The sequence below is a fragment of the Melospiza melodia genome, unplaced genomic scaffold (genome assembly GCF_035770615.1).
Source record: "Melospiza melodia melodia isolate bMelMel2 unplaced genomic scaffold, bMelMel2.pri scaffold_339, whole genome shotgun sequence".
Classification (NCBI taxonomy): Eukaryota; Metazoa; Chordata; class Aves; order Passeriformes; family Passerellidae; genus Melospiza; species Melospiza melodia.
Window position 1 is genome coordinate 37,143 of NW_026948658.1, and position 24,941 is coordinate 62,083.

Sequence of the window (24,941 nt, forward strand, 5' to 3'; positions counted from 1 at the left end):
CTACCCCCAGGTACGCCCCAAGTGTGCCCAGGTGCCCCCAGGTGTACCCCGGCCATACCTAGGTGTGCCCAGGTGTATCTCAGGTGTGCCCAGGTTTGCCCAGGTGCCCCCAGGTGTACCCCAGCCATACCCAGGTGTGCCCAGGTGTGCCCAGGTGCATCTCAGGTGTACCCAGGTTTTCCCAGGTGCCCCCAGGTGTACCCCGGCCATACCCAGGTTTGCCCAGGTGTACCCCAGCCATACCCAGGTGTGCCCAGGTGTATCTCAGGTGTGCCCAGGTGTGCCCAGGTGTACCCCGGCCATACCTAGGTGTGCCCAGGTGTATCTCAGGTGTGCCCAGGTTTGCCCAGGTGCCCCCAGGTGTACCCCAGCCATACCCAGGTGTGTCTCAGGCACCTCCGGGTCTATCCCAGGTGCCCCCAGGTGTGCCCAGGTCTACCTGAGGTACACCCAGCTATATCCCAGGTGTGCCCAGGTGTGCCCAGGTGTATCTTAGGTACCCCCAGGTGTTCCCGGGTGTACCCTGGCCATACCCAGGTGTGCCCAGGTTCCCCCAGGTGTATCTGAGATGCCCCCAGGTGTGCCCAGGTGCCCCCAGGTGTACCCTAGCCATACCCAGGTGCCCCCAGGTGTACCTCAGGTGTATCCCAGGCGTATCTGAGATGCCCCCAGGTGCCCCCAGGTGTGTCCTAGCCATACCCAGGTCTATCTGAGATGCCCCCAGGTGTGCCCAGGTACCGCCAGGTGTGCCCAGATGTTTCCAGGAATATCCCAAGTGCCCCCAGGTGTATCCCAGGTGTACCCGAGATGCCCCCAGGTGCCCCCAGGTGCACCCTAGCCATACCCAGGTGTGCCAAGGTGTGCCCTAGATAACCCCAGGTGTGCCCAGGTGTGCCCTAGCCATACCCAGGTGTACCCTAGCCATACCCAGGTGTGCCCAGGTTTGCCCAGGTGTATCCTAGCCATGCCCAGGTGTATCCCAGCCATACCCAAGTGCCCCCAGGTGTACCCAGGTGTGCCCAGGTGTGTCCAGGTGCCCCCAGGTGTGCCCAGGTGCGTCACAGGAAGTACCCAGGTACCCCCAGGTGTACCCTAGCCATGCCCAGGTGCGCCCAGGTGCGCCCAGGTGTGCCCAGGTGTATCCCAGCCATACCCAGGTGTATCCCAGCCATACCCAAGTGCCCCCAGGTGTACCCAGGTGTGCCCAGGTGTGCCCAGGTGCGTCTCAGGAAGCACCCAGGTACCCCCAGGTGTGCCCAGGTGTATCCTAGCCATACCCAGGTAGCCCCGCGTGTGCCCAGGTGTGCCCAGGTGTACCCTAGCCATACCCAGGTGTATCCTAGCCATACCCAGGTACCCCCAGGTGCCCCCAGGTGTGCCCAGGTGTGCCCAGGTGTACCCTAGCCATGCCCCGGTGCACCCAGGTGTAACCTAGCCACGCCCAGGTGTGCCCAGGTGCGTCACAGGAAGTACCCAGGTACCCCCAGGTGTATCCTAACCATGCCCAGGTGCGCCCAGGTGCCCCCAGGTGTGCCCAGGTGCCCCCAGGTGTGCCCAGGTGTGCCCAGGTGTGCCCAGGTGTATCCTAGCCATGCCCAGGTGTATCCTAGCCATGCCCAGGTGTACCCAGGTGTACCCTAGCCATGCCCAGGTGCCCCCAGGTGCCCCCAGGTGTGCCCAGGTGTGTCACAGGAAGTACCCAGGTGCCCCCAGGTGTGCCCAGGTGTACCCTAGCCATACCCAGGTGTGCCCAGGTGCCCCCAGGTGCCCCCAGGTGTGCCCAGGTGCGTCACAGGAAGTACCCAGGTACCCCCAGGTGTACCCTAGCCATGCCCAGGTGTACCCTAGCCATACCCAGGTGTGCCCAGGTGTGCCCAGGTGTGCCCAGGTGTGCCCAGGTGCGTCACAGGAAGTAGTCGGCCACGGGTTTCTTGGCGGGGATGCCGCGCGTCTCCTGCGGCGCCGCCTCGAAGATGATGAACTCCTTCTGCAGGTGCTCGTCCAGCTCCAAGATGGCCGCCACGTTACCGCACCTGCCGGGGGGGGGCACCTCATTAGCATCTCATTTGCATGGCGTTTATGCGTAATTTGCGACTCGTTATTCGGTTTTAGCGGAATTCTTAAGAGCTCTCACCTGGAGAACCCAAACACACCTGAGAACCCCAAGCCCCGCCCCCATTGTGTCTCGCATGCTCATTAGCATCTCATTTGCATTGCATCTGTCGCTTACATCTCATTTGCATCTAATTTGCATGTCATTATCCTATTTTAGTGGAATTCTTAGCAGAGTTGTCGCCTGCCCAGCTCACCTGGACAACCCCAGCCCCACCTGACTGCCCCAAGCTCCGCCCCCTTCGCGTTCCATGCGTCATTTGCATCTCATTTGCATGATATATGTCCAATATATCTCATTTGCATCAAATTTGCATCTCATTAACCCGCTTTAGTGGAATTCTTCAAGAGAGTTCTAACCTGGAGACCCCCAACCCACCTGACGGCCCCAAGCTCCGCCCCCTTTGTGTCTTATCCCTCATTAGCATCTCATTTGCATGGCATATGTCATACATGTATATATATAGATATATATATACGAAACTTGCATCTCATTTGCATCTAATTATTCAGTTTTAGGGGCACTTTTAAACAGAGTTCTCACCTGCCCAGCTCACCTGGGCCCCCCAGCCCCACCTGACTGCCCCAAGCTCCGCCCCCTTGGTGTCCCACCCATAATTAGCATGATACATGTCATTTACATCTCATTTGCATACCGTTTGTGCCTCATTTGCATCACATAATTTGGTTTTTAGCGAGTTCTCACTTGCCCAGCTCACCTGGACACCCCAAACCCACCTGGATGCCCCAAGCTCCGCCCCCTTTGTGTTTCACACGCCATTTGCCTCTCATTTGCATGGCATTTGTGAGGTGTTTGTGCTTAATTTGCATCTCATTATTCAGTTTTAGCGGAATTCTTCAGAGAGTTCTCACCTGGCGATCCCCAAACCCCGCCCAGCCCCACCTGATGGCTCCAGCCACGCCCCTTTGCGTCCCGAGCCTCATTAGCATCTCATTAGCATCTCATTAAATCGGTTTTCCTGGGGTTTTGCCGCATTCTTACCTGTCTGATTCACCTGGAGCCTGGCCAACCCCAGCCTGACTCCTCCCACACCCAGCCCCCATTTGCATCTCATTTGCATAGAATCGCACCTCATTTGCATATCTGGAGGCGGGGTTCTCTGCTCACCTGCCCAGCTCACCTGGAGATTCAGGCAGAGTCCGGCTACAAGCCACACCCTCCCGTGCCTCATTAAACTGTGCATAATTTGCATGTAATTAACACTTAATTAGCATCTGATTTGCATACCTGTAGCAGCAATTGGGCCCCTCACCTGGAGCCATCGCTTCACCTGTACAGGTGTGACCAAACCCCACCTGTCCCTAATTAATTCCCCCGTTAATCCCCCAATGATTCCCAGACTAATTGGCATCTCATTAGCATGCAATTAGCATACAATTCCCACCTCTTTACCTCTGCCCAGAGCCGCTGACCTGGAGCCATCACTGCATCTGCACAGGTGTGACCAAACCACACCTGTCCCTAATTAATTCCCCCGTTAATTCCCCAATAATTCCCACATTAATTAGCATCTCATTAGCATGCAATTAGCGCCAATCAGGCACCATTTCCACCTTTCTACCTCTGCCAAGGCCGGCACACCTGGACGCCATCAGCTCCTGTACAGGTGTGACCAACCCCATTGCGCCTAACATAACCGCTGCATAAAACCCGCATAATTAAGACCTCATTTGCATATAATTTACATACCGGTAGCAGTAATTGGGCCCCTTTTTCACTCTCCTACTCATGTCTGGAGCTGCTCACCTGGAGCCCATCACTGCCCGCACAGGTGTGACCAAACCACACCTGTCCTTAGCGCAACCCCCAATAAAAAAACACAATTAAGACCTCATTAGCATATCATTTGCATACCGGTAGCAGTAATTGGGCGCGGACCAGACGGTGAGCACGGTCTCCCCAAAGCGCCACTTGCAGCCCTCCATGACGAGCTGGTGTCCCCCAGCCCCACCTGTCCCCCAGGTAACTCCCAATAATTTACTGCATAATTACTGCCTAATTAGCATATAATTACCATAAAACAAACACTAATCAGGCACCATTTCCACCTTTCTACCTCTGTCGAGACCGGCACACCTGGACCCCATCAGCTCCTGTACAGGTGTGACCAACCCCATTGCACCTAACACAACCACTGCATAAAACCCGCGTAATTAAGGCCTCATTAGCATCTCATTAGCATGCAATTAGCACAAATTGGGTCCCTTTTTCACTCTCCTACTCATGTCTGGAGCTGCTCACCCGGAGCCCATCACTGCCTGCACAGGTGTGACCAAACCACACCTGTCCTTAGCACAACCCCCAGTAAATAACCGCATAATTAAGACCTCATTAGCATCTCATTTACATACCGGTAGCAGCAATTGGGCGCGGACCAGACGGTGAGCACGGTCTCGCCGAAGTGCCACTTGTAGCCCTCCATGACGAGCTGGTGTCCCCCAGCCCCACCTGTCCCCCAGGTAACTCCCAATCAAAAACCACCTCATTAGCATATCATTAGCATGTAATTAGCATACCAGTAGCAGTAATTGGGCCCCTTTTTCACTCTCCTACTCATGTCTGGAGCTGCTCACCTGGAGCCCATCACTGCCTGCGTAGGTGTGACCGAACCACACCTGTACGTGATAACACTACCGCATAAAACCTGCATAATTAGGACTTAATTAGCATATAATTAGCATACCGGTAGCAGTAATTGGGCCCCTTTTTCACTCTCCTACTCACGTCTGGAGCTCCTCACCTGGAGCCCATCACTGCCCGCACAGGTGTGACCAAACCACACCTGTCCTTAACGCAACCCCCAATAAAAAACCCCATAATTAAGACCTCATTTGCATATAATTTACATACCGGTAGCAGTAATTGGGCGCGGACCAGACGGTGAGCACGGTCTCCCCGAAGTGCCACTTGTAGCCCTCCATGACGAGCTGGTGTCCCCCAGCCCCACCTGTCCCCCAGGTATCTCCCAACCAAAAACCACTTCATTAGCATATAGTTTGCATATAATTAGCATACCGGTAGCAGTAATTGGGCCCCTTTTTCACTCTCCTGCTCATGTCTGGAGCTGCTCACCTGGAGCCCATCACTGCCTGCACAGGTGTGACCAAACCACACCTGTACATTATAACACTACCGCATAAAACCTGCATAATTAGGACTTAATTAGCATATAATTTACATACCGGTAGCAGTAATTGGGCGCGGACCAGACGGTGAGCACGGTCTCCCCGAAGTGCCACTTGTAGCCCTCCATGACGAGCTGGTGTCCCCCAGCCCCACCTGTCCCCCAGGTATCTCCCAATCAAAAACCACTTCATTAGCATATAGTTTGCATATAATTAGCATACCAGTAGCAGTAATTGGGCCCCTTTTTCACTCTCCTGCTCATGTCTGGAGCTGCTCACCTGGAGCCCATCACTGCCTGCACAGGTGTGACCGAACCACACCTGTACGTGATAACAGTACCGCATAAAACCCACATAATTAAGACCTCATTAGCATATGATTAGCATACCGATAGCAGTAATCGGGCGCGGACCAGACGGTGAGCACGGTCTCCCCAAAGTGCCACTTGTAGCCCTCCATGACGAGCTGGTGTCCCCCAGCCCCACCTGTCCCCCAGGTAACTCCCAATCAAAAACCACTTCATTAGCATATCATTAGCATCTCATTTACATACCGGTAGCAGTAATTGGGCGCGGACCAGACGGTGAGCACGGTCTCGCCGAAGTGCCACTTGTAGCCCTCCATGACGAGCTGGTGGGCGCGGCAGATCATGGAGACCTCGTTGGCGGCGTTGAACTGCGCCACCACGTCGGAGCCGAACAGGTAACCCGCGCCGCGCGGCGACACGCCCCAGCCCGTGGTGTCTGACACGCCAAGGACACGCGAGACACACGTCAGCGACACGGGAGATGAAAAACAAGGAAAAAAACCGCGAGAAAATCGCAAAAAATTTGGGGGTTTTACGATGAAATTTGGGGTTTTTAGGATGAAATTTGGATGGATCGGCACCAAAAAATTCACTTAAAAATGGACAGAATTGGTCACAGCGAGGGACAAGTGAGGGACATGTCAGGGACATGCCAAGGACATGAGAGATAAGAAATACACAAAAAAGAGGAAAAAAACCCCGAAAAAATCGCAAAAAATTTGGGGTTTTTATGATAAATTTTGGATGAATTGGCCTCAAAAAGTTCGCTTAAAAATTCACTTAAAAATGGATGGAATTGGTCACAGTGAGGGACAGGTGAGGGACAGGTGAGGGACATGTGAGGGACATGTCAAGGACATGTGAGATAAAAAATATTAAAAAAAAAAGGAAAAAAAACGCGAAAAAAATGGAAAAAATTTGGAGTTTTTACGATGAAATTTGGATGAATCAGCCCCAAAAAATTCGCTTAAAAATTCACTTAAAAATTCACGGAATTGGTCACAGTGAGGGACGTGTGAGGGACATGTGAGGGACACGCCAAGGACATGTGAGATAAAAAATACGGAAAAAAAAAGGAAAAAAACTCCGAAAAAATCGCAAAAAATTTGGGGTTTTTACAATGAAATTTGGAGTTTTTATGACGAAATTTGGATGGATCGGCACCAAAAAATTCACTTAAAAATGGACGGAATTGGTCACGGTGAATGACAGGCGAGGGACATGTGAGGAACATGCGAGGGACATGTGAGATGAAAAATACCCAAAAAAAAGGAAAAAAAACCCCAAAAAATCGCAAAAAATTTGGAGGTTTTATGATAAAATTTGGATGAATTGGCCTCAAAAAATTCACTTAAAAATTCACGGAATTGGTCACAGCGAGGGACAGGTGAGGGACACGTGAAGGACAGGTGAGGGACATGTTAGGGACATGTCAAGGACATGAGAATTAAGAAATACCCAAAAAAGAGGAAAAAAACCCCGAAAAAATTGCAAAATATTTGAGGTTTTTACAATGAAGTTTGGAGTTTTTATGATGAAATTTGGATGAATTGGCCTCAAAAAATTCACTTAAAAATTCATGGAATCAATCACAGTGAGGGACAGGTCAAGGACATGTGAGGGACACGAGAGGGACATGTGAGATTAAAAATACCCAAAAAAAAGAAAAAAAAAACCAAAAAATCGCAAAAAATTTGGAGTTTTTATGATAAAATTTGGATGGATCGGCCTCAAAAAATTCACTTAAAAATTCACTTAAAAATTCACTTAAAAATGGACAGAATCGATCACAGTGAGGGACAGGTGAGGGACATGTGAGGGACACGCCAAGGACATGTGAGATAAAAAATATGCAAAAAAAAAGGAAAAAAACCCAAAAAAAATCGCAAAAAATTTGGGGTTTTTACAATGAAATTTGGGGTTTTTATGACGAAATTTGGATGAATTGGCCCCAAAAAATTCACTTAAAAATGGATGGGATTGGTCACAGTGAAGGACAGGTGAGGGACAGGTGAGGGATATGTGAGGGACATGCCAAGGACATGTGAGATGAAAAATATCCAAAAAAAAAGGAAAAAAAACGCAAAAAAAATGGAAAAAATTTGGGGTTTTTATGATAAAATTTGGAGTTTTTATGATAAAATTTGGATAAATTGGCCTCAAAAAATTCACTTAAAAATGGATGGGATTGGTCACAGTGAAGGACAGGTGAGGGACATGTGAGGGACATGTGAGGGACGTGTCAAGGACGTGAGATGAAAAATACCCAAAAAAACGGAAAAAAAACACCAAAAAATCTCAAAAAATTTGGGGTTTTTACGATGAAATTTGGATGAATTGGCCCAAAAAAATTCACTTAAAAATTCACTTAAAAATTCACGGAATCGGTCACAGTGAGGAACATGTGAAGAACATGCCAAGGACATGTGAGATGAAAAATACCCGAAAAAAAGGAAAAAAAACCCGAAAAAAATCGCAAAAAATTTGGAGTTTTTACGAAAAAATTTGGATGAATTGGCCCCAAAAATCAGCGAAATTCACTCAAAAATTCAGTGAATTTTGAAGTGAATTTTTGGGGTCGATTTCGTGAATTTTGGGGTCAAATCTTTGGGATTTTGGAATGAAATTTTCACAATTTTGGGGATTTTTTTAGGATTTTTTTTGGGTTTTTGGTGTCTCTCACTGTGCCCAATACATTGAATTTTTCAGTGAATTTCGCTGATTTTTAGGACCAATTTGGTGAATTTTGGGGTGAAATCTTCACAATTTTGGGGATTTTTTGAGGCATTTTTTTGGGGATTAATGGGAATAATCCAAGAATTTTTGGAGCGGATTCAGGCGATTTTTGGGGCCAATTTTGTGAATTTTGGGCTGAAATCTTTGGGGTTTTTTGGATTTTTTTGGGATTTTTGGGGTCCCTCACTTGTCCCTCACTGGGACCAATTTTGTGAATTTTTAATTGAATTTTTGTGGTCAATTTAGGGAATTTTGGGGTCAAATCTTCGGGATTTTTTCAGGGTTTTTGGGGGGTTTTTTGGTGTCCCTCACTGTGCCCAATACATTGAATTTTTCAGTGAATTTCGCTGAATTTTGGGGCCAATTTCATGAATTTTGGGGTGAAACCTTCACCATTTTGGGGATTTTTTGAGGCATTTTTTGGGGATTAATGGGAATAATCCAAGAATTTTCGGACCGGATTCAGGTGATTTTTGGGGCCAATTTCTTGAATTTTGGGTTAAAATCTTCGGGATTTTTTTGATTTTTTTAGGATTTTTGGTGTCCCTCCCCTGTCCCTCACTGTAACCAATTTTGTGAATTTTTCAGTGAATTTTTGGGGTCGATTTAATGAATTTTGGGGTCAAATCTTCGGGATTTTGGGGTAAAATCTTCACAATTTTGGGGATTTTTTTAGGATTTTTTTTTGATTTTTGGTGTCCCTCCCTATGCCCAATACATTGAATTTTTCAGTGAATTTCGCTGATTTTTGGGGCCAATTTCGTGAATTTTGGGGTGAAACTTTCGAGATTTTTTGGATTTTTTTAGAATTTTTGGGGTCCCTCCCCTGTCCCTCACTGTAACCAATTTTATGAATTTTGAAGTGAATTTTTAGGGTCAATTTAATGAATTTTGGAGTCAAATCTTTGGGATTTTTTTAGGATTTATTAGGTTTTTGGTGTCCCTCACTGTGCCCAATACATTGAATTTTTCAGTGAATTTCGCTGATTTTTGGGGCCAATTTCGTGAATTTTGAGCTAAAAACTTCAGGAATTTTTGAATTTTTTCAGGATTTTTTGGGGTTTTTTGTGCCCAGCCCTATCCCTCACTGTAACCAATTTTGTGAATTTTGAAGTGAATTTTTGGGGTCAATTTAATGAATTTTGGGGTCAAATCTTTGGGATTTTTTTAGGATTTTTTTGGGGTTTTTGGTGTCCCTCACTGTAACAAATTCAATGAATTTTTCAGTGAATTTCGCTGATTTTTAGGACCAATTTCATGAATTTTGGGGTGAAATCTTCACAATTTTGGGCATTTTTTGAGGAATTTTTGGGGGATTATTGTGAATAATCCAAGAATTTTTGGACCGGATTCAGGCGATTTTTGGGGCCAATTTTGTGAATTTTGGGCTGAAATCTTCGGGGTTTTTTGGATTTTTTTGGGATTTTTGGGGTCCCTCACTTGTCCCTCACTGGGACCAATTTTGTGAATTTTTAATTGAATTTTTGGGGTCAATTTAATGAATTTTGGGGTCAAATCTCTGGGATTTTGGGGTAAAATTTTCACAATTTTGGGCATTTTTTTAGGATTTTTTTGGGGTTTTTTGGTGTCCCTCCCTGTGCCCAATACATTGAATTTTTCAGTGAATTTCGCTGATTTTTGGGGCGAATTTGGTGAATTTTGGGGTGAAATCTTCACAATTTTGAGGATTTTTTGAGGCATTTTTTGGGGATTAATGTGAATAATGCAAGAATTTTTGGACCGGATTCAGGCGATTTTTGGGGCCAATTTTGTGAGTTTTGGGTGAAAATCTTTGGGGTTTTTTTGATTTTTTTAGGATTTTTGGGGTCCCTCACGGTAACCAATTTTGTGAATTTTTCAGGGAATTTTTGGGGTCGATTTAATGAATTTTGGGGTCAAATCTTTGGGATTTTGGGGCAAAATATTCACAATTTTGGGGATTTTTTTAGGATTTTTTTTGGGTTTTTTGGTGTCCCTCACTGTGCCCAATACATTGAATTTTTCAGTGAATTTCGTTGATTTTTGGGGCCAATTTTGTGAATTTTGGGGTGAAATCTTCATAATTTTGGGGATTTTTTGAGGCATTTTTTTGGGGATTAATGGGAATAATCCAAGAATTTTTGGAGCGGATTCAGGCGATTTTTGGGGCCAATTTTGTGAATTTTGGGTTAAAATCTTCGGGGTTTTTTTGATTTTTTTAGGATTTTTGGGGTCCCTCACCTGTCCCTCACTGTAACCAATTTTGTGAATTTTTCAGTGAATTTTTGGGGTCAATTTAATGAATTTTGGGGTCAAATCTTTGGGATTTTTTTAGGATTTTTGGGGGGTTTTTTGGTGTCCCTCACTGTGCCCAATACATTGAATTTTTCAGTGAATTTCGCTGATTTTTGGGGCTAATTTCGTGAATTTTGGGGTGAAATCTTCACAATTTTGGGGATTTTTTGAGGAATTTTTGGGGGATTATTGTGAACAATCCAAGAATTTTTGGTCCGGATTCAGGCAATTTTTGGGGCCAATTTTGTGAATTTTGGGCTGAAATCTTTGGGATTTTTTTGGATTTTTTTTGGATTTTTGGGGTCCCTCCCCTGTCCCTCACTGTAACCAATTTTGTGAATTTTTCAGTGAATTTTTGGGGTCAATTTAATGAATTTTGGGGTCAAATCTTTGGGATTTTTTTAGGATTTTTTGGGGGGTTTTTTGGTGTCCCTCACTGTGCCCAATACATTGAATTTTTCAGCGAATTTCGCTGATTTTTGGGGCCAATTTCGTGAATTTTGGGGTGAAATCTTCACAATTTTGGGGATTTTTTGAGGCATTTTTTTGGTGATTAATGTGAAAAATCCAAGAATTTTTGGACCGGATTCAGGCGATTTTTGGGGCCAATTTTGTGAATTTTGGGCTGAAACTTTCGAGATTTTTTGGATTTTTTTAGAATTTTTGGGGTCCCTCCCCTGTCCCTCACTGTAACCAATTTTGTGAATTTTTCAGTGAATTTTTGGGGTCAATTTAGGGAATTTTGGGGTCAAATCTTTGGGATTTTTTTAGGGTTTTTGGGGGGTTTTTGGTGTCCCTCACCGTGCCCAATACATTGAATTTTCCAGCGAATTTCGCTGATTTTTGGGGCCAATTTCGTGAATTTTGAGCTAAAAACTTCAGGAATTTTTGAATTTTTTCAGGATTTTTTGGGGTTTTTTGTGCCCAGACCTGTCCCTCACTGTAACCAATTTTGTGAATTTTTCAGTGAATTTTTGGGGTCAATTTAATGAATTTTGGGGTCAAATCTTTGGGATTTTTTTAGGATTTTTTGGGGGGTTTTTTGGTGTCCCTCACTGTGCCCAATACATTGAATTTTTCAGCGAATTTCGCTGATTTTTGGGGCCAATTTCGTGAATTTTGGGGTGAAATCTTCACAATTTTGGGGATTTTTTGAGGCATTTTTTTGGTGATTAATGTGAAAAATCCAAGAATTTTTGGACCGGATTCAGGCGATTTTTGGGGCCAATTTTGTGAATTTTGGGCTGAAACTTTCGAGATTTTTTGGATTTTTTTAGAATTTTTGGGGTCCCTCCCCTGTCCCTCACTGTAACCAATTTTGTGAATTTTTCAGTGAATTTTTGGGGTCAATTTAGGGAATTTTGGGGTCAAATCTTTGGGATTTTTTTAGGGTTTTTGGGGGTTTTTGGTGTCCCTCACCGTGCCCAATACATTGAATTTTCCAGCGAATTTCGCTGATTTTTGGGGCCAATTTCGTGAATTTTGAGCTAAAAACTTCAGGAATTTTTGAATTTTTTCAGGATTTTTTGGGGTTTTTTGTGCCCAGACCTATCCCTCACTGTAACCAATTTTGTGAATTTTTCGGTGAATTTTTGTGGTCAATTTAGGGGATTTTGGGGTCAAATCTTTGGGATTTTTTCAGGGTTTTTGGGGGGTTTTTTGGTGTCCCTCACTGTGCCCAATACATTGAATTTTTCAGTGAATTTCGCTGATTTTTGGGGCCAATTTCATGAATTTTGGGGTGAAACCTTCACCATTTTGGGGATTTTTTGAGGCATTTTTTGGGGAGTTTTGGGGATTTTTGGTGTCCCTCACTGTGCCCAATACATTGAATTTTTCAGTGAATTTCGCTGATTTCTGGGGCCATTTTAGCAAATTTTGGGCTAAAACCTTCGGGATTTTTTTAATTTTTCCCGGATTTTTTCGGGGTTTTTTTGTGCCCAGCTGTGCCCAGGTGTGCCAGCTGTGCCCAAGTGTGCCCAAGTGTGCCCAGGTGTGCCCAGCTGTCCCTCACTGGCACCAACTCGGTGAATTTTCAGGCGAATTTTTGCTGCCAATTTCACGCATTTTGGGCTAAAATCTTCGGGAGTTTTTTAATCTTTCCCGGATTTCTTCGGGGTTTTTTGTGCCCAGACCTGACCCACACTGTGCCCAAATCCCTGAATTTTGAAGTGAATTTTTGGGGTCAATTTAATGAATTTTAAGGTAAAATCTTTGGGATTTTTTGGGGTTTTTTTTGGTGTCCCTCACTGTGCCCAATGCATTGAATTTCGCTGATTTTTGGGGCCAATTTCGTGAATTTTGGGCTGAAACCTTCGGGATTTTTTTTATTTTTTCCGGACTTTTTGGGGGTTTTTTGTACCCAGGTGTGCCCAGGTGTGCCCAGGTGTGCCCAGCTGTCCCTCACTGGCGCCAACTCAGTGAATTTTCAGGCGAATTTTTGCTGCCAATTTCATGAATTTTGGGCTAAAATCTTCGGGATTTTTTTAATTTTTCCCGGATTTTTGGGGGGTTTTTTGTGCCCAGGTGTGCCCAGGTGTGCCCAGCTGTGCCCAGGTGTGCCCAGGTGTGCCCAGGTACCTTCGGGGTCGGACCAGAGCAGGTCGCACATGGGGCCGTCGTGCGGCACCTCCTGCTTGCGGTCGATGGTGCGGATCTGGTCCAGGGTCTGGATGGACGGCGAGAGGCCCCCGTGCACGCAGAAAATCTGAAAATTTTGGAGCATTTTGGGTTAAAATCGGCAATTTTGGACATTTTTGGTTTTTGGGTATTTTGGGGTTTTGGGGGGTTTTGGGGTATTTTGGAATATTTTGGGTATTTGGGACAGGGATCTGGTCCAGGGTCTGGATGGACGGCGAGAGGCCCCCGTGCACGCAGAAAATCTGAAAATTTTGGGGCGTTTTGGGTTAAAATCGGCAATTTTGGGCATTTTTGATTTTTGGGTATTTTGGGGGTTTTGGGGTGTGTGGGATTTTTGGGGTTTTTGGGGTATTTGGGGTCCTTTTGGACAGGAAAAGGGACAGGGAGAGGCCCCCGTGGACGCAGAAAATCTGAAAATTTGGGACATTTTGGGTTAAAATCGGCAATTTTGGGCATTTGGGATTATTGGGACATTTGAGACATTTGGGGTTTTTGGGGTGTTTCGGGATACTTTAGAATATTTGGGATATTTTGGGATATTTGGGAAATTTTAGGAAATTTGGGACATTTGGTACATTTAGGGTATTTGGGATATTTGGGATATTTTGGAATATTTGGGACATTTTGGGTTAAAACCAGCAATTTTGGACATTTGGGATTATTGGGATATTTGGGACATTTGGGGTTTTTGGGATATTTTGGGATATTTCGGGTATTTGGGATATTTGGGGTATTTGAGACATTTGGGATATTTTGGAATATTTGGGTTATTTGGGACATTTGGGATATTTTGGGATATTGGGGAAATTTTAGGAAATTTGGGACATTTGGTGTATTTAGGGTATTTGGGATATTTGGGATATTTTGGGGTATTTGGGACATTTTGGGGTATTTTGGAATATTTGGGGTTTTTTGGGGTATTTGGGACAGGGTCTGGATGGACGGCGAGAGGCCCCCGTGGACACAGAAAATCTGAAAATTTTGGGGCATTTTGGGTTAAAATCGGCAATTTTGAATACTTTTAACTTTTGGGTATTTTGGGGTTTTTGGGGGTTTTTGGGTTTTTGGGGTTTTTGGGGTATTTGGGGTCACTGTGGACAGGAAAAGGAACAGGGAGAGGCCCCCGTGCACACAGAAAATCTGAAAATTTTGGAGCATTTTGGGTTAAAATCGGCAATTTTGGACATTTAGGATTTTTGGGTATTTTGGGGTTTTTGGGGTGTTTGAGACATTTTACACATTTGGGTCATTTTGGGGTATTTGGGGTATTTGGGACAGGGTCTGGATGGACGGCGAGAGGCCCCCGTGCACGCAGAAAATCTGAACATTTTGGGACATTTTGGGTTAAAATCGGCAATTTTGGGCATTTTTGATTTCTGGGTATTTTGGGGTTTTTGGGGTATTTTGGGATATTTGGGGTTTTTTGGGATATTTTGGGTATTTGGGACAGGGATCTGGTCCAGGGCATGGATGGACGGCGAGAGGCCCCCGTGCACGCAGAAAATCTGAAAATTTTGGAGCATTTTGGGTTAAAATCGGCAATTTTGGACATTTGGGATTTTTGGGTATTTTGGGGTTTTTGGGGTGTTTGAGACATTTTACACATTTGGGTCATTTTGGGGTATTTTGGGATATTTGGGGTTTTTTGGGTCATTTTGGGGTATTTGGGGCCAGGGTCTGGATGGACGGCGAGAGGCCCCCGTGGACGCAGAAAATCTGAAAATTTTGGCACATTTTGGGTTAAAATCGGCAATTTTGAATACTTTTAACTTTTGGGTATTTTGGGGTTTTTGGGGGTTTTTGGGATTTTTGGGGTTTTTGGGGTATTTGGGGTCATTGTGGACAGGAAAAGGAACAGGGAGAGGCCCCCGTGCACGCAGAAAATCTGAAAATTTTGGAGCATTTTGGGTTAAAATCGGCAATTTTGGACATTTAGGATTTTTGGGTATTTTGGGGTTTTTGGGGTGTTTGAGACATTTTACACATTTGGGTCATTTTGGGGTATTTGGGGTATTTGGGGCCAGGGTCTGGATGGACGGCGAGAGGCCCCCATGCACACAGAAAATCTGAAAATTTTGGAGCACTTTGGGTTAAAATCGGCAATTTTGGACATTTAGGATTTTTGGGTATTTTGGGGGTTTTGGGGTGTGTGGGATTTTTGGGGTTTTTGGAATATTTGGGGTCATTGTGGACATGAAAAGGGACAGGGAGAGGCCCCCGTGGACGCAGAAAATCTGAAAATTTTGGGGCATTTTGGGTTAAAATCGGCAATTTTGGACATTTCTGATTTTGGGGTATTTTGGGGTTTCTGGGGTGTTTGGGACAGGGATCTGGTCCAGGGTCTGGATGGACGGCGAGAGGCCCCCGTGGACACAGAAAATCTGAAAATTTTGGGGCATTTTGGGTTAAAATCGGCAATTTTGGACATTTTTCATTTTGGGGTATTTTGGGGTTTTTGGGGTATTTGGGGCCAGGGTCTGGATGGACGGCGAGAGGCCCCCGTGGACGCAGAAAATCTGAAAATTTGGGACATTTTGGGTTAAAATCGGCAATTTTGGGCATTTGGGATTATTGGGACATTTGAGACATTTGGGGTTTTTGGGGTGTTTTGGGATACTTTGGAATATTTGGGATATTTTGGGATATTTGGGAAATTTTAGGAAATTTGGGACATTTGGTACATTTAGGGTATTTGGGATATTTGGGATATTTCGGAATATTTGGGACATTTTGGGTTAAAATCGGCAATTTTGGACATTTGGGATTATTGGGATATTTGGGACATTTGGGGTTTTTGGGATATTTTGGGATATTTCGGGTATTTGGGATATTTGGGGTATTTGAGACATTTGAGATATTTTGGAATATTTGGGTTATTTGGGACATTTGGGATGTTTTGGGATATTGGGGAAATTTTAGGAAATTTGGGACATTTGGTGTATTTAGGGTATTTGGGATATTTGGGATATTTTGGGGTATTTTGGAATATTTGGGGTTTTTGGGGTATTTGGGACAGGGTCTGGATGGACGGCGAGAGGCCCCCGTGGACGCAGAAAATCTGAAAATTTTGGGACATTTTGGGTTAAAATCAGCAATTTTGGACATTTATGATTTTTGGGTATTTTGGGTATTTTGGGGTTTTTGGGGTTTTTGGGGTATTTTGGAATATTTGGGGTTTTTGGGGTATTTGGGGCCAGGGTCTGGATGGACGGCGAGAGGCCCCCGTGCACGCAGAAAATCTGAAAATTTTGGGCCGTTTTGGGTTAAAATCGGCAATTTTGGACATTTTTGGTTTTTGGGTATTTTGGGGTTTTTGGGTGTGTGGGATTTTTGGGGTATTTTGGGATAATTGGGGTATTTGTGGTAATTGGTCCAGGGTCTGGATGGACGGCGAGAGGCCCCCATGGACGCAGAAAATCTGAAAATTTTGGGACATTTTGGGTTAAAATCGGCAATTTTGGACATTTTTCATTTTTGGGTATTTTGGGGGTTTTGGGGTGTTTGAGACATTTTACACATTTGGGTCATTTTGGGTCATTTTGGGGTATTTGGGACAGGGTCTGGATGGACGGCGAGAGGCCCCCGTGCACGCAGAAAATCTGAAAATTTTGGAGCATTTTGGGTTAAAATCGGCAATTTTAGGCATTTTGGATTTTTGGGTATTTTGGGGGTTTTGGGGTGTGTGAGATTTTTGGGGTTTTTGGAATATTTGGGGTCATTGCGGACAGGAAAAGGGACAGGGAGAGGCCCCCGTGCACGCAGAAAATCTGAAAATTTTGGGGCGTTTTGGGTTAAAATCGGCAATTTTGGACATTTTTCATTTTTGGGTATTTTGGGGTTTTTGGGGGGTTTTGGGGTTTTTGGGGTGTTTGGGATATTTTGGGTATTTGGGACAGGGATCTGGTCCAGGGTCTGGATGGACGGCGAGAGGCCCCCGTGCACGCAGAAAATCTGAAAATTTTGGAGCATTTTGGGTTAAAATCGGCAATTTTGAATACTTTTAACTTTTGGGTATTTTGGGGTTTTTGGGGGTGTTTGGGATATTTTGGGGTTTTTGGGATTTTTGGGGGTATTTGGGGTCATTCTGGACAGGAAAAGGAACAGGGAGAGGCCCCCGTGGACGCAGAAAATCTGAAAATTTTGGCACATTTTGGGTTAAAATCGGCAATTTTGGACATTTAGGATTTTTGGGTATTTTTGGGTTTTTGGGGTGTTTGAGACATTTTACACATTTGGGTCATTTTGGGGTATTTGGGGTATTTGGGACAGGGTCTGGATGGACGGCGAGAGGCCCCCGTGCACGCAGAAAATCTGAAAATTTTGGGACATTTTGGGTTAAAATCGGCAATTTTGGACATTTTTCATTTTTCGGTATTTTGGGGTTTTTGGGGGGTTTTGGGGTTTTTGGGGTTTTTGGGGCCGGGATCTGGTCCAGGGTCTGGATGGACGGCGACAGGCCCCCGTGGACGCAGAAAATCTGAAAATTTTGGAGCATTTTGGGTTAAAATCGGCAATTTTGGACATTTTTCATTTTTGGGTATTTTGGGGTTTTGGGGGGTTTTGGGTTTTTTGGGGTTTTTGGGCTATTTTGGGTATTTGGGACAGGGATCTGGTCCAGGGTCTGGATGGACGGCGAGAGGCCCCCGTGGACGCAGAAAATCTGAAAATTTTGGCACATTTTGGGTTAAAATCGGCAATTTTGGACATTTTTGATTTTGGGGTATTTTGGGGTTCTCGGGACATTCCCAGCTGTGCCCAAGTGTCCCCAAACCCCCAAATTTCACCAATTTTCCCCCAATTTTTGTTGGCTTGCCCCCCCAGGTGTGCCCAAATCCCGCAATATTCACCAATTTTCCCCAATTTTCGCAAATTTTCCCCCAATTTTCACCAATTTTCACCCATTTTCCCCCAATTTTCACCCATTTTCCCCCAATTTTGACCAATTTTCCGCAATTTTCACCAGTTTCCCGCAGTTTTTCCCAATTTTCCCCCAATTTTCACCAATTTACTCGATTTTCACCCATTTTCCCCCAAATTTCACCCATTTTCCCCCAATTTTCACCAATTTTCCCCCAACTTTCCCCCAATTTTCACCAATTTTCCCCAATTTTCACCAATCTTCCCCCAATTTTCACCATTTTCCCCCAATTTTCACCAATTTCCCCCAATTTTTCCCAATTTTCCCCCAATTTTCACCAATTTACCCGATTTCCACCCATTTTCCCCCAATTTTCCCCCAATTTTCACCAACTTTCCCCCAATTTTCACCAATTTTTGCCCAATTTTCACCCATTTTCCCCCAATTTTCACCGACTTTTGCCCAACTTTTGCCGTTTGCCCCCCTCAGGTGTATCCCAGGTGTGCCCAAGTGTGCCCAGGTGTGTTCCTGTCCCCCCCAGGTGTGCCCAGGTGTCCCCAAACCCCTCCCAGCTCTGCCGAGGCGTGTTCCCATCCCTCCCGGGTGTGCCCAGGTGTGTCCCAGGTGTGCCCAGGTGTCCCCAAACCCCTCCCAGGTGTGCCCAGGTGTGTTCCTATCCCTGCCCCAGGTGTGCCTAGGTGTGCCCCAGGTGTGTCCCACCTGCCCCAAGTGTGCCCCAGGTGTGTTTCTATCCCCCCCAGGTGTGCCCAGGTGTGTTTCTATCCCCCCCAGGTGTGCCCAGGTGCGCTGACCTTGCCGTCGATGATGGCCGACAGGCTCAGGTAGTGCCACGCCTCAGTGTCCCACCCGCCCCAGGTGTGTTCCCAGGTGTGCCCAGGTGTGTTTCTATCCCCCCCAGGTGCCCCAGGTGCGCTCACCTTGCCGTCGATGATGGCCGCCAGGCTCAGGTAGTGCCACGCCTCAGTGTCCCACCCGCCCCAGGTGTGCCCAGGTGTGCCCCCAGGTGCCCCCAGGTGTCCCCAAACCCCTCCCAGGTGCCCCCATGTGCCCCCAGGTGTGCCCAGGTGTGTTCCTATCCCCCCCAGGTGTGCCCAGGTGTGCCCAGGTGTATTTCTATCCCCCCCAGGTGTGTCCCAGGTGTGCCCAGGTGCCCCCAGGTGTGTCCCAGGTGCCCCCAGGTGTGCCCAGGTGCGCTGACCTTGCCGTCGATGATGGCCGACAGGCTCAGGTAGTGCCACACCTCAGTGTCCCACCCGCCCCAGGTGTGCCCAGGTGCCCCCAGGTGTGCCCAGGTGTGTTCCTACCCCTCCCAGGTGTGCCCAGGTGTGCCCAGGTGTGCCCAGGTGTGCCCAGGTGTGTTTCTATCCCCCCCAGGTGTGCCCGGGTGCGCTGACCTTGCCGTCGATGATGGCCGACAGGCTCAGGTAGTCGAAGATCTCGGTGCAGTAGCGCCACACGGTGACCGAGCCGTACTTGCGCAGGCACTCGTCGTAGAAGCCGTACACCTGCGTGATCTGACGGGACTCGTGATTGCCGCGGATCAGCGTGATCCGGTCCGGGTACCGCACCTGGGCAGGTGAGACACACCTGGGTCACACCTGGGTCACGTATGACACACCTGTGCTGTGTGTGACACATCTGTGGTGTCACCTGTGCTATGCACAGCACACCTGTGCCACACCTGCGTGATCTGCCGCGACTCGTGGTTGCCGCGGATCAGCGTGATCCGGTCCGGGCACCGCACCTGGACAGGTGAGACACACCAGGGTCACACCTGAGTCATGTATGACACACCTGTGCTGTGTGTGACACATCTACGGTGTCACCTGTGCCACACCTGCGTGATCTGCCGCGACTCGTGATTGCCGCGGATCAGCGTGATCCGGTCCGGGTACCGCACCTGGGCACAGGTAACACACCTGAGTCACGTATGACGCACCTGTGCTGTGTGTGACACACCTGTGCTATGTATAACCTATCCACGGTGTCACCTGTGCCACACCCGCGTGATCTGCCGCGACTCGTGATTGCCGCGGATCAGCGTGATCCAGTCCGGGCACCGCACCTGGGCACAGGTAACACACCTGGGCAGGTGAGACACACCTGGGTCATGTGTGACACACCTATGGCGTCACCTGTGCTGTGTGTGCCACACCTGTGCCACACCTGCGTGATCTGCCGCGACTCGTGGTTACCCCTGATCAGCGTGATCCGGTCTGGGTACCGCACCTGGGCACAGGTAACACACCTGAGTCAGGTACGGCATACATGGATCATGTATGATACACCTATGGCATCACCTGTGCCACGTACAGCACACCTGTGCCACACCTGCATGATCTGCCGCGACTCGTGGTTACCCCTGATCAGCGTGATCCGGTCCGGGTACCGCACCTGGGCAGGTGAGACACACCTGGGTCAGGTATGACACACCTGTGCTGTGTGTGACACACCTATGGTGTCACCTGTGCCACGTACAGCACACCTGTGCCACGCCTGCGTGATCTGCCGTGACTCGTGGTTGCCGCGGATCAGCGTGACCCGGTCCGGGTACCGCACCTGGGCACAGGTAACACACCTGGGTCAGGTACGACACACCTGGGTCAGGTATGACACACCTGGGTCAGGTATGACATACCTGGGTCATGTATGACACACCTGTGCTGTGTGTGACACACCTGTGCTGCGTATAACCCATCTATGGCATCACCTGCACCACACCTGCGTGATCTGCCGCGACTCGTGGTTGCCGCGGATCAGCGTGATCCGGTCCGGGTACCGCACCTGGGCACAGGTAACACACCTGGGTCACACCTGAGACATTTATAACACACATGTACTGGGTATGACACAGTGGGAGGGGTGTGCTCACACCCATCACACCTGTGCACACCTGTCTGTACCTGTCACACCTGTCTGTGCCCGTCCCAGGTGTGTCACGCCTGTCTGTACCTGTCACACCTGTCTGTACCTGTCCAGGTGTGTCCCACCTGTCTGTACCTGTCTGTACCTGTCACACCTGTGCACACCTGAGCACACCCGTGCACACCTGTCCAGGTGTGTCACACCTGTCTCACCTTGAGCGCCAGCAGCAGCAGGAAGGTCTCCACACTGTCTGTACCTGTCTGTACCTGTCCAGGTGTATCACACCCATCACACCTGTGCACACCTGTCCAGGTGTGTAACATCATCACACCCATGCACACCTGTCCAGGTGCTCTCACCTTGAGCGCCAGCAGCAGCAGGAACGTCTCCACGCTGTCTGTACCTGTCACAGGTGTGTCACACCTGTCGCACCTGTCTGTACCTGTCCAAGTGTGTCACACGCATCACACCTATCACACCTGTCTGTACCTGTCACACCTGTCTGTGCCTGTCACACCCATCACACCTGTGCACACCTGTCTCACCCTCAGCGCCAGCAGCAGCAGGAAGGTCTCTACACTGTCTGTACCTGTCCAGGTGTGTCACACCTGTCTGTACCTGTCACACCTGTACAGGTGAGCTCACCTTGAGCGCCAGCAGCAGCAGAAAGGTCTCCACGCTGTCTGTACCTGTCCAGGTGTGTCACACCTGTCTGTGCCTGTCTGTACCTGTCACACCTGTCTGTACCTGTCTGTGCCTGTGCACACCTGTCCCAGGTGTGTCATATCTGTCACACCTGTGCACACCTGTCCCAGGTGCTCTCACCTTCAGCGCCAGCAGCAGCAGGAAGGTCTCCACGCTGTCTGTACCTGTCCAGGTGTGTCACACCTGTCTGTACCTGTGCACACCTGTCTGTACCTGTCACACCTGTCTGTGCCTGTCACACCTGTCACACCTGTCACACCTGTCTGTACCTGTGCACACCTGTCTGTACCTGTGCACACCTGTCTAAACCTGTCACACCTGTCTGTGCCTGTCACACCTGTCTGTGCCTGTCACACTTGTCTGTACCTGTCACACCTGTCTGTGCCTGTCACACCTGTCTGTACCTGTCACACCTGTCTGTGCCTGTCACACCTGTCACACCTGTCACACCTGTCTGTACCTGTCACACCTCTCTGTACCGGTCACACCTGTCTGTACCTGTCTGTACCTGTCCAGGTGTGTCACACCCATGCACACCTGTGCACACCTGTCTCACCTTGAGCGCCAGCAGCAGCAGGAAGGTCTCCACGCTGTCTGCACCTGTCCCAGGTGTGTCACACCTGTCTGTACCTGTGCACACCTGTCCAGGTGTGTCACACCCATCACACCCATGCACACCTGTCCAGGTGCTCTCACCTTGAGCGCCAGCAGCAGCAGGAAGGTCTCCACGCTGTCTGAACCTGTCTATACCTGTCCAGGTGTGTCCCACCTGTCTGTACCTGTCACACCTGAGCACACCTGTGCACACCTGTCCAGGTGTGTCCCACCTGTCTGTACCTGTCACACCTGAGCACACCTGTGCACACCTGTGCACACCTGTCCAGGTGCTCTCACCTTGAGCGCCAGCAGCAGCAGGAAGGTCTCCACGCTGTCTGTACCTGTCCCAGGTGTGTCACACCTGTCTGTACCTGTGCACACCCCTCTGTACCTGTCGCACCTGTCTGTGCCTGTCCAGGTGTGTCACACGATCACACCCATGCACACCTGTCCAGGTGTGTCCCAGGTGCTCTCACCTTGAGCGCCAGCAGCAGCAGGAAGGTCTCCACGCTGTCTGTACCTGTCTGTACCTGTCCAGGTGTGTCACACCTATCACACCTGTCTGTACCTGTGCACACCTGTCCAGGTGTGTCACACCCATCACACCTGTGCACACCTGTCCAGGTGCTCTCACCTTGAGCGCCAGCAGCAGCAGGAAGGTCTCCACGCTGTCTGTGCCTGTCTGTACCTGTCCAGGTGTGTCACACCTGTCTGTACCTGTCACACCTGTCCCAGGTGTGTCACACCTGTCACACCCATGCACACCTGTCCAGGTGTGTCACACCTGTCTCACCTTGAGCGCCAGCAGCAGCAGGAAGGTCTCCGCGCTGTCTGTACCTGTCACACCTGTCTGTACCTGTGCACACCCGTCACACCTGTCACACCTGTCTGTACCTGTTGCACCTGTCTGTACCTGTCCAGGTGTGTCACACCCATCACACCTGAGCACACCTGTCTCACCTTGAGCGCCAGCACCAGCAGAAACGTCTCCACGCTGTCTGTGCCTGTCACAGGTGTGTCACACCTGTCTGTACCTGTCACACCTGAGCACACCTGTGCACACCTGTGCACACCTGTCCAGGTGCTCTCACCTTGAGCGCCAGCAGCAGCAGGAAGGTCTCCACGCTGTCTGCACCTGTCCAGGTGTGTCACACCTGTCTGTACCTGTGCACTCCTGTCCCAGGTGTGTCACACCTGTCTGTGCCTGTCCCAGGTGTGTCACACCTGTCTGTACCTGTCACACCTGTCTGTACCTGTCCAGGTGTGTCACACCTGTCTGTGCCTGTGCACACTTGTCCAGGTGTGTCACACTATCACACCTGTGCACACCTGTCCAGGTGCTCTCATCTTGAGCGCCAGCAGCAGCAGGAAGGTCTCCACGCTGTCTGTACCTGTCACACCTGTCCCAAGTGTGTCACACCCGTCACACCCGTGCACACCTGTCTGTACCTCTCTGTACCTGTCTGTACCTGTCCAGGTGCTCTCACCTTGAGCGCCAGCAGCAGCAGGAAGGTCTCCACGCTGTCTGTACCTGTCCAGGTGTGTCACACCTGTCTGTACCTGTGCACACCTGTCCCAGGTGTGTCACACCTGTCTGTGCCTGTCCCAGGTGTGTCACACCTGTCTGTACCTGTCACACCTGTCTGTACCTGTCCAGGTGTGTCACACCTGTCTGTACCTGTGCACACCTGTCCCAGGTGTGTCACACCTGTCTGTGCCTGTCCCAGGTGTGTCACACCTGTCTGTACCTGTCACACCTGTCTGTACCTGTCCAGGTGTGTCACACCTGTCTGTACCTGTGCACCCCCCTCTGTACCTGTCGCACCTGTCTGTACCTGTCCAGGTGTGTCACACCTGTCTGTACCTGTCACACCTGTCCAGGTGTGTCACACCTGTCACACCTGTGCACACCTGTCCAGGTGCTCTCACCTTGAGCGCCAGCAGCAGCAGAAACGTCTCCACGCTGTCTGTACCTGTCCAGGTGTGTCACACCTGTCTGTACCTGTGCACTCCTGTCCAGGTGTGTCACACCTGTCTGTACCTGTGCACACCTGTCCAGGTGTGTCCCACCTGTCTCACCTTGAGCGCCAGCAGCAGCAGGAAGGTCTCCACGCTGTAGAAGCCGCGGTCGACGAAGTCGCCCATGAACAGGTAATTCGTCTCCGGGACATCCCCGCCCACCTGCGCAGGTGAGACGGGACAGGTGAGCGACGGGAAAACCCCAAAAAAAAATCACAGAAAAGCCTCAAGATTCCACCCCGAAATTCACCGAATCGGCCCCAAAAATCAGCGAAATTCACCCAAAAATTCACAGAATTGGGCACGGGTGACAGACACCAAAAAAACGCAAAAATCCTAAAAAATACCAAAGATTTGACCCCAAAATTCACTGAATTGACCCCAAAAATTCACTTAAAAATTCACTGAATTGGGCACAGTGAGGGGCACCAAAAAACCCCAAAAATCCTAAAGAAATCCCAAAGATTTTACCCATAATTTCAATAAATTGACCCCAAAAATCCGCTTAAAAATTCACAAAATTGGTCCCAGTGAGGGACAGGTGAGAGACACCAAAAACCCAAAAAAAAATTCCCAAAAAAATCCCAAATTGAGGGATCTAAAAAAATCCCAAAATGCGGAAAAAAACCCTAAAAAACGCTAATGGAAAACCTTTAAAA

The 24,941-nt window shown here is 48.4% G+C and overlaps 1 protein-coding gene and 1 long non-coding RNA gene across 5 annotated transcripts in view; one reads left to right on the forward strand and one right to left on the reverse strand.

Moving 5' to 3' along the window:
• Positions 1-1,261: 1,261 nt before the first annotated feature.
• LOC134434232 (uncharacterized) lies at positions 1,262-1,711 on the forward strand. The gene is made up of 3 exons (XR_010031828.1): positions 1,262-1,373; positions 1,446-1,508; positions 1,631-1,711. It is a non-coding gene; the product is annotated as an uncharacterized LOC134434232 (long non-coding RNA).
• LOC134434231 (serine/threonine-protein phosphatase 4 catalytic subunit) overlaps positions 1,705-24,941 on the reverse strand; it is a 31,948-nt gene continuing 8,711 nt past the window's right edge. For 2 of the 4 annotated variants that reach the window (XM_063182912.1, XM_063182913.1), the window contains 5 exons: positions 24,343-24,444; positions 19,491-19,664; positions 13,158-13,284; positions 5,814-6,003; positions 1,705-2,033 (listed from right to left, as the gene is read on the reverse strand). In XM_063182912.1, coding sequence (XP_063038982.1) covers positions 1,904-2,033; positions 5,814-6,003; positions 13,158-13,284; positions 19,491-19,664; positions 24,343-24,444 — 723 coding nt within the window. In that variant the 3' untranslated portion in view covers positions 1,705-1,903. Of the gene's footprint in view, positions 2,034-5,813; positions 6,004-13,157; positions 13,285-19,490; positions 19,665-20,817; positions 20,881-24,342; positions 24,445-24,941 lie in introns of all 4 variants that reach the window. The other 2 variants (XM_063182914.1, XM_063182916.1) reach the window with 2 other exon arrangements.